The 10,180-nt window shown below is 40.3% G+C and overlaps 1 protein-coding gene across 1 annotated transcript in view; it reads right to left on the bottom strand.

The window, feature by feature from the left end:
* Window positions 1–233: 233 nt before the first annotated feature.
* Window positions 234–10,180, bottom strand: part of LOC111261914 (uncharacterized) — a gene marked incomplete at its 5' end in the record, with an annotated part of 12,588 nt that continues 2,641 nt past the window's right edge. The window contains 2 exon segments of the mRNA XM_022835787.2: window positions 234–2,813; window positions 6,443–6,627. Of these exon segments, the coding sequence (XP_022691522.1) occupies window positions 2,698–2,813; window positions 6,443–6,627 (301 nt within the window).

The raw sequence follows: 10,180 nt of genomic DNA, 5'->3' as shown, positions 1-10,180 counted from the left end.
AATGCTATTGTATTATGTAACACTATCGTCACCACCGTTGCCGCAAAAGGTCGACTTCTTCATTTCTCTCAAGTTTTCATTATAGAAATAAAGCAGTATGTACATTCAAAATGTAGCTCTTAATTATTATATAGTAGTAATAATAGTTTGTTAGTATTAATTATCATTTTGTCATTATTATACACTATTGCATTACTATCGTGGTGGTAACAGTAGTGGTAGTACTTGTCACATTATTTATTATTGTCGTTATATTTATTAGGGATACCATTGCTGTTATTATTACTGCTGCTGATTGATGCTTGTTGACATCAATCCTTGTTAACAACTTAAGCAATAATAATAATAGTAGTATTCATAATGATAGTAATGTTACTAGCAGCTAGGGTTTGGGAATGAAGGATTTATCCGTGGATAGGTCGGGAAGTACGGGAGTTTAATGCGGCTTCCCGTGGCCAGTGCGAAATAACATCGCTACCGTACGCTTGGAGGCGTGATTCTTTCTGTCTATACAAATTATTTAGAGAATACGTTATCACCATGTGACCTTGTGAGTTCGTTCACTATTTTTCAACCGTCGCTGTGTCTTTGTAACAAATAGTTGTATAAGATAATAATGGTCCATTCGAGTTTCAACATCGGGGACTGGTGGCGGGGTCGCGTCCACTTATTGCTCACCTTATATACTTCGTTTATGCGTGGCTTCATCATATAAAGTGCGCAAGCAGTAAGAAGGGATCAGAGGTCCTGATCTGCTGGGGACGTTTAAGTGAAATATTATAGATGTTAGTGTGATCGTCACAAAAGGACAGTGCTGTCTGCGAAGATCGTCGGTAAAACCTGCATAATGAAGAAATCAGAGGCAAGGGAATTGTGCCTTAAAGGACCAGATGGTGGCAGTTTTTTCTGTCACAGATATACGCACAAGGCCACGGGCAGCAAATAACGGTACGGTGTACGGTATGTATATATAACTGGTTGGTTTTGAGTTGTTTAGCCGTCACACAGAGATAAACTGGCGGTAACTACACCACAATGTGATGATCTTGTTCATCCAGCACAGAGATGTCGGGGATGATCTGTTCTATAGTTACTCTATTTTTTCTATAGAAGGTTAGTATCTGCAAATTATAATATTTTTTTGTGTTCCTCATAGATATAACATTGAGCAAGGTAACCGAAAACATAAAAATATATTTCCTCGAGGTTTCCCTGCTGTCTACACAGCTGCTAATTGCGGCTTTGGCTGTTTCATTTTCTTCGCCGGTTACTTTTACCATTCTTCCTTGGCTTCTTTTTTTTTAAATAATTTTACGCGTTCTAACTTAGACTTTGCTTACCTTCCGCACTTCATATCCGTGACGTCCCTTAACATGCTATAGTACGTTATAACATACTCGAAGCTGTAATGCGCCGTCCCTCTAGTTGCATATTTATGGCAACTTCATCTTATCACTGGCGCGCTCCGCTGCTCCTGCGATCACCATCGTCGCCGTTATGTTCATGTAGTGTTGCGCTTTTCTATTTTTCCTATCCGCTGTTATACGTATTGTTTATATCCTTTCGACCTTCGTTTCATAGTCATGCATTTCGCTCACAGTATCTCGTTTCCTCAATCTATTCATCCTTTGTTGAAACCCCTTTCTTTAATAATTTACAGAGCGTTCCTGTTTCTGGCATCGGCCTCCTAATAAGCCCAGTCGATGCTACTGAGTTAACTGTACCGCTTCCTCCACATCTTTTTGGTTTCCTTTCGCCGGAAAGGAAAATGTACTTCGATGTGTCCGAGGGACTCTGCCGTTTCTGGACATTTTGTTGGGGTATTCCAAGACGCCTAATGAATGTTGTGTGAGTACACCAATATTAGTAATTCGGGTAGCTGTATTGGTTAGAAACGGTAGTTCATAAAGCAGCAGAATCTGGTCCACAGTTACATTTATTTCATTTTATCTTCATCTTTATTGGATACTGTCTATCCAACCTAAATCTAATAGAAACAAAATCGGCCCTGCCAGACGAGAACTCTGCATGGAGCTTTGATTATAGTTTTGCGAGACAAATAGCAATAAAGAACAAAATTAATCATGAAAGAAATAGGATGGTTGATCTTAAATTACACAGTTCTGACTAGACTCGAAGCCACCGCCCAATAGGTGCGTGTACACTTACACTTTACTTCAGTGATTATTTTCGTTTATTTTTCAAGTCCTGTTTCTGTTTTCTATCCTTCAACTATACAAACGATGTTGCAGATATTATTGGAGGAAACAGCGGCACGACACACCCCCTACTTTTTAGAGAATTCCAAAGATTATTGCACACACGCTCCACGAATTTTTTTTTCGGCGCTGATCCCGTTTCATTTTTCCCATCAGTCACTTCTCGCATTCTCCACATCTAGTCTCGATTAGGGAATTTTCTAAAGGTGATGAAAAATCGAACCTTTTCAAGATGGCTAGCCAGCGCATGATCGCTCAGTTCATTGGTTATTTGAGATCCTTCGAACAAGTTTCACTTTTGTCCTCATTGAGATTGACGATGGCGTATCGTAAAATAGCATCATGTTATCGTCATGCATGTGTACATCTGTCAACGCCATGTGCAGCTCCATGTTCTGCACAATGATAGTTGCTGTCTGTAGTGGTGGCTAGTTTATGCTGACCAAGATTCACTTGTCTCGTTTACGAGCTCATTTTTTTATTTATAACCGGATGGCTCCTCGGCTGCTGAGAGCATTCGCTCAATGTCCGACATTAATCGTCGTCGTTTTCGTGGACAGCCGAGATTACGCAGCCGGTGATATACCATCATTCCTGTAAAGCAATATAAATATGAGACACTGTTAATTGCTGCCAGAGTTTGTTTATAATAATCTGATATAATTTTCTAATGACAAAAACCAGTTTCCTGGAGCTCAATCAAAGGTTTTCCGTGCTGAATTTTATGCTGTTCTCGTCTTTGCTGCTGTTCTGATAGCATTTGCATCGTCGATTGATCTTATGTAGAATACTGACAAGGTTTAGTTCGTTTGTGGCGTAGAGCTAGACGAACTATATAGGTTAGGTTTTAGTACCTACCACCTTAAAAAATTAAAATTTAAATCATCATTGCTGGCCGCAGTAAAAGGACCACAGAGACGTTTCATGACCCTTTTTCAGGTAGGCTTATGTGTATTTGTTGCCGAATTTGTGTCCCAACAAAATGCAATTAGTGCCGCGGATCAACTCCAACAATGGTCAATGATTGAGAGAGCTTATTCATTTTTTTACCACCTCTAAAAATGGCCGTTAATTTTCCATAAGAAAGAAAAATCACGGTTTTTTCTTTGTTTGAGAAAGAGACAGTATGCGTATTTATTATATAATCTATAGTTAATGTAGATGTGTGGACTGTTCTCGCTTATTCAAAACTTCCCTTGTATTCGCTGTGATTGAATCTTCCCTTTTTAAGGTCGTACCAAACACGACCCAGTTTGTTGGTCCAAAAACCTGCAGGGATTTAAAGTGGACCTCTCTCCTAACAGGAGAGACTTGGAAGCAGCGCGCCGAATACTTTCGCCGAAATTCGTGCGGATTTTGAGGACATAGGCGTGTCGATCCATAGGTTACGAGCTTGGTTCAAGAAATTTCGTGCAGGACATTTTCTGAAAGGTACTTTTCGCTCAAGACGACCTTCGTTTCCCTGGCAACAGTGAAGTGGAATGAAAGATCAAAGAAGAACTTTTGAATTGTTGTACCAGTATAACTCCAGTTGACAGTCGTAGACTGTAGCATGAAAAACAATCTGAAAAATTGGAAAGTGGGTTCCTGTTTTGTTGGCTGCTACACAAGAAAAGTAAGTTTGTCAGTTTTCTTTTAAAGGTTCTGCAGAGCCGGTTGCTATGCAACTTTTTCAACTGAATTTTTACCACAGGATACGAGAAGTTAATTAATACAATAATCAAATGGGCAGTAAAAGGCCAAGCTGCCCTGACAGATCAACAAATGAAACAACAAGTTTATTATATTTATCGAACCAGCAAAGCTTATTGTTTACTATGCATTTTTGAGCCTGGTAACCACGTCACGCGCAAAGTTCGGTTGGAAAGATTGACAGCTGCGTTGCGCAAGAACACCCCTAATAAAAGAAAGGCGTGCCCCCCTTCTCCCCGAGGGAAGACCGAGCTGAGAAAAAAGAGCAAGACACAATCGTAAAAATATTTTAAGACACCGCTACATAGACGCAGCGGAAGTGATTAACACACGCAGTATATTCATTTTCAAGTTCAGACATGCTTCACTGCGCGTCTGTCAAGTCGGCATCAACAACTTATTTCATGGAAAGCAGACAGATTACTTATCGACTAATAATACTACTAAGTCCTTGCTCGACTTCATAGGCGCCTTCACGTCGCCTAAGCTGTCTCACCAATTCAGCCCTGTTTCCTCATCGCTCGCAAGCTTCAGCTGCTTTGATTCAATTCGTTAAAGGAGGGGATACGTTTGACTTCAACTAATCCTCTATCCTCAGCGATGTTGCCTAAGAAGCGGTTTGAGACGAGCATCCAAGAAAATCTCAAGCACCTCTGGGTCTCGCCAGAATCGCGCTTTCCTCCTACTCCGGCGAAGTTTTCTCACCGTCAAAAACTAACTGTGGCTGGCGACCACCCTAGTGCCCCCCAGGTCCTTCCATTTTTTGCCGTGGAAATATTCTGTGATAATGTACTATTCGTTTGTTCTACATCTATCAAAAATCGCAAAGTCAATTGGGTTTAAATGCGCTCCGCTGGGTTCTTAAATTCGAGTGGGCTAGTTAGTGAATCAAACAAGTCGAGGAAGATTGCCTGGGCGGAATATTTCCTCTGTAGTCTCTCTCGATTCTCTTCTCAGTAAATCCATATCATTGCTAGTACTATTATTATAGCTTCGATAAATCTTCACATTGATGAAAAAAGATAGCTGACTGAGATTCGCACAAAGCAGTGATGCCCACCCAGTCAAAGATGTTTATATTTTGTTTTGCCTCTGATAACTATGCCATTCGAAGAAGCTTAAGCCGTTCTGGCCGAGAAGTACTGTCCACTCTGGGCCTGCATTTTTGCAGCTCATAGGGTTTTCGGAGTGCTGCGCATGGGCAAGACGGCGGAAACAGCCCAGGAAGAAAGCAAACGACGTTGAAGTTAGACGACCTATGAAGCTGCCCAGATCGGCAAATATATCTAAGCCACGGTAGAAAAACCGCAACAGGACACCACACGTATACCTAGAAATAATATGTTTTCCAGAATTACCACAGAATCACATTTCACTAGGTATGTTGAGTGCCATTTTGAAAAAGTCGCAAATCAAATTTAAAGATTCAATGCCATTAACCGTAAATCGAATGCTGAACTAGGTGTCGTGTCGTAGATTATAATCAATGTTTCCACTGTCTAAATTTCCAGGCTAGTCTCCTGAAATAGAAATCTTCTCTAACGTTGTGCTGCTAGGCTTAACGATCAGCTAATTGGCTAGCATTAGGCTAAGTAAGTTCTGCCATTGTAGTGTATCGCTAATAAATTACTTTCTTCTGCCTTCATTCAGATTTGTCTGCCTGTTGCGTTGCTTGTATATATACACCTACATGTACACGCACAGCGTTGATAACTACGGGGTAAATATTGCGTGCCACGCTAAGACAATATTACGCAGGGGTTCGTACTGTGACGTGATAATTGTACATATTAATACACACTCCCAGATACAGAGAATGGTATTTTTGAATTCTGTATCAAGTGTTATTACAATCAATTCCTCTGTTTTTGGGTGTCGCTTTTTTTATCCCAATAAACTTTAAGAGCCAAAGCTTCAGAAGCAGAAAGTAAACATTTCGCCTGTAATTATAGCATTCCACGTAGCTTAATGACCTAGCAATACAAGATTTAATCGATACCATCGCGCCCGAGTAGTGGTCGCAAAGTTTGAAGGCAGCAAAGGTAATCCGCAGGCCATATGCTAATATTTCATACAGCTTTGATATAGGTACATAATCCTAACACTGATCTATAATCATAAGTTTGTAGCAATTGTCTAGTAATTGTGATACGTGGTTACCGGCAACATTGCTCCGAATCAGCACACCACAACACGAGCACCGTTTCAGCTCGCACGAACATTTTGCCCTCCTAATGGTGAGTTGGTAATCTAATGTTACGTTCGTAAAATTTTTTTTATGCATTTCCATAGGTAACCGAAAATCATATGTAGCTATTATGTATTCATACATTTAAAACTTAAGACATTAGAATAAGATATTTGAGCTAGACACAATAAAAGATTCCGTGAGCTTAATCTATCGTACAAATGGGCGAACTCAGTGTTGTCTCTTCTGCTTCCTTTCGCAGTCGACACAGAATTAGCATTGATCCGTACAATAAACAGTTTTTTTCCTATAAAAATTTGTTTCGTCGATAGTATATACGTACCGAAGCTGTAGCCGGTAGATTCAGCATCCTGGAAGGCAGAGTCTTGCAAACCGGGGGGTGAGGTAGTTCTTTGAGGCGGAGAGGGGAAGAAGCCGCGCGAGCCTCCGGAAGTTCCATGGTAATTGGCTGGGGCCGAACTTAATGCTACCATGCCAATGGCTGAATTAGAGGAGCTGTTATTGCTGCTGAAACCATACACGAAACGTACGTATTGCTATGTAGTTACACAGGATGAAGCCACAGGTAGATTTCTCTTAGAGCGATAAAAGTAGCCGTCCTGAAATCGGCCAAGCAAGCTTCTATTGTGCGTTACGACCGAAACTCAGCCTAGTGGTGAAGGGAAATTTTTTGGTCATATCAAAGGAATTTAACAGTGTACGAATCTCTAGATATGTACGGTCTAATGCTGATGAACAAGGTTTTGTCTCTTAGTCTTCCTATATCGCTTTACACCACTGCAAAAAAATGTTATCTAATCCCGATTAGTTTGCAGCAGTAAAGATTGTTTGTAAAAAGGTTGTATGCAGTGAGTCACAAAACTCGGGTTTTATAGGGTCGCATACTCTAATTATAACTAAAATAGGCCCAACAAATTACGAAGCGTCAAGTAGACCTGGATTTTTATCTATATGAGTCTAGCAAGAGTATAAACCAAGAAGCCTGGTCACGGCAGGAAAACAATACTCTAGTAACTGGATATAAGAACAGTCTGGTAGTTTGCCCTCGTAGTGTGTAGTGCACGAATAAGTACAACAGGGGAATGCGGAACCGCCGAAATTGCTAGAAGCATATGCTGATTGGCCGAGGTTGAAATGGCTTAAGCCGAACGGGTCAAAGAGGACTAAAGCGTGCGTGGGATCAAACACGTACAGCAGAGCCTCTTTGGAGCCACTGGCGAAAGGCGATCGAATGCAGGTGGCTTTCTGTAACAGTGGCAGTGTTAAGTATGTAAAGCGCTGACATTTGAAGAGAGGCCTCCAACATTCGTAGGATCTCCCCTACTATACAGCTCGCCTGATTGGACTTCTCAAATGAGATAATGGAAGCAAAGCGCGATAATTAGCGAAACGCATTTTCGTTTCGCCGTAACCCGATCAAGTATTGGTAACTTTAAAGTGTATCACTGACACATAGATTATATAAAATGACAAGATGCGGATTTGCTTTTGTGGTTTTCATGATAGACACGATGATTTATTAACCCATGTATAGATAGAACAGACATCATTGTTTTACCATATCTATTCTTGATGTTCGAGAGAACTACGGATGTTATCCATTTTGAATGTGTGCATTTCAATCGAATGAAAAGGGCCCGAAAAGCAAACGCCATTATGCAGATCGTACACGTCGAATGTCGACCAATTAGAAAAATCCGGTGCTAACTTGTCATTCATTCCGATACGAAGGACGTCCATCGCTCAGCTGCCAGATCAAATAGAAGGCACTAACACATACTTTGGCTTTAAGCGCTCTTTGAGCTAAAGCAGGTAATTATACCATCCAGTTGGAGTCAATTGCCTAAGAGAAGTCACCGATGAAAACAGCAAATCTACATCGCAAGCCTAGGTGACTGGCAAATCTTCTCAATGCGAATGACGACCTTAGACATTGGCTGTCATCTAGTTGCTAGAAAGTCTGACGACTGCAGGTTTCCGATAGGAGAGAAAGCCTAAGTGATCGGAATTGAAGGACACTGTTCGAAGAGATAAAACTACACCTTTTTCCCCACCTCATATATGCAACATGTTGAAGCAACAATAGGCATCGGTCTGTTTGTCGTTCTTACTGTTGTCGTTGCTGTAATATGTCTTGCGTATCGGCTCCCCTATTGTAGGCGTCTGTCGGTACAGGATGGGCACGAGCCATATCACTGCTGTCCCGTTGCACTTCGGGATCCGAAAACAATGCGGAATCCTAAAACTTTATCTAGTCTAGTTGGATCAAATAGCGAAGACTGTCAGTAGTAAAGAGCAAGTTCTGGCTGTCTGATCAGGTATATAGAACCATCATAAAATAGAAGTGGACGGCTTCTGCCATCTTCGCATACGGAAATTCGTTAGATGCGATCAAACAAGTATTGATACTAATTGCTGTTTAGAAAATCCAATTTTAGACAACAGCAGCAGAAAATCCAGTTTACTCATTGATCACCAAAAAAAAAAACATTTATTTATGGATTTACTGTAGCAGTGACGAAGATCGTTAGTGTTGTTTTTTTACGAATAAATTAAGAGAATTAGATTTATCTAGATTTAGTTCAAATTATCATTCAGATGTATGGAATGAGCATGGAAAATAGACAACATTTGCGCGCTAAGTAGCAGATACAAAATATAAGACCTACTATTTGCCTAACAAAACCAGCTTTTCATTAACGATAATCCTAAATAGGAACTACACAAATAAGACATTTTAATTGTTGCCCGATTGATTTAATCGTTGGGTAGCCTTTAATGACGCTGATAGAAAGACAGAAATTTAAGGAAGCCAAAATAAAATTACACCCATTTTAAACAGCAAACATAGGATTTATCTAGAATCAAAAGGCGTTTATTTGATATAGGTAAGCATAGTGTCGATGGGTATTTGGTCTGTTATTAATCATCAAAAAGAGGAGACGGTATCACAGAATGATCGATTCTTCATTAGCTTAATCAAAAGTTCAAGTCGCGATAATCGAGTATTTAGAAGAATGGGTTACAACTCCCAATCACGCTTAATTATAAGTTCACTATAACAAGTTTGTGTAACGATTGATTCCGGCACTTTATAGGATCAAATTAGGACAAATGGCCTCAGATCTGTCGGTTGATCACTCTACATGAAAAAGAACAGTCGGCTCTAGCTTGATGAGAATAGAGCCCCATAGCCTGATAGCTCGATTAGAATACATTGATTAGTATAAGCAAAAGTAAATCAGACAAATGAAAGCAAGACAAGTAATCGCTCCCGTGACGTCCCTTAGCCTTAGCTATTGCAAAGACACTTTGACCAAAGCCGGCTTAGGCCTGCAAAGCATTGTGTACGCAATCCCTTACAGCTGCTGCTGCCACCGCGTTAACAAAAATGTCTCTCCTACTAGTATCAAATAGTAGTTGCTTACTATTATTATTATTTACGTCGACGGTTTCGTGTTGAACTGCAGCTGAGACGGCGTTCTAATCGTCTGCCGCCCAAGAATGGCGGAAACGAAATGAGAAATACGCCGTTCATCTTGTATCATTATCTGTGATTCTTGTCATCTTCTCCACGGCTTTCGTACTCTAAGGAACCAAGAGCAGGATTGCACGATGGGCACTTCCCCAGAAATGTGCAAGATATCGAGTAGTTAATGACTAACCGAATCAGGATAGCGAGTTTCCTATTTTCTTATAAGTGTCAGAAAGCAGCGGGAATTTGACGTTTGGTCACAGAGAATTATACGCATGTCAAGTATATTAGATGTGTTTAACTGCAAACATATTTCACGGGGCTTATGAAGGCTTGGTTAAAAAACAAATATAAACATTCTACATTTAACAGTCCAATTGGGTGATTATTCCTTGGGGGATATCGAGCGTCTCCTTTATTCACTATTATACTATCTATTTATCTACCAAACGATTATTTGCGATGTGTAAAAGCGAGTACTATACAAGCGTGCAGCCCCCTTACAATCCGATGGAGAAGTTATTTTCAGCTTTTTTTTTTTTTAACACCTCAAACAACCGTGTATCCATTATCCATACAATATAT

The sequence above is a fragment of the Varroa jacobsoni genome, unplaced genomic scaffold (assembly GCF_002532875.2).
Source record: "Varroa jacobsoni isolate VJ856 unplaced genomic scaffold, vjacob_1.0 scaffold_613, whole genome shotgun sequence".
Classification (NCBI taxonomy): Eukaryota; Metazoa; Arthropoda; class Arachnida; order Mesostigmata; family Varroidae; genus Varroa; species Varroa jacobsoni.
Note: the sequence above shows the minus strand (reverse complement) of the source record. Positions and strands in the feature narration are given on the sequence as shown.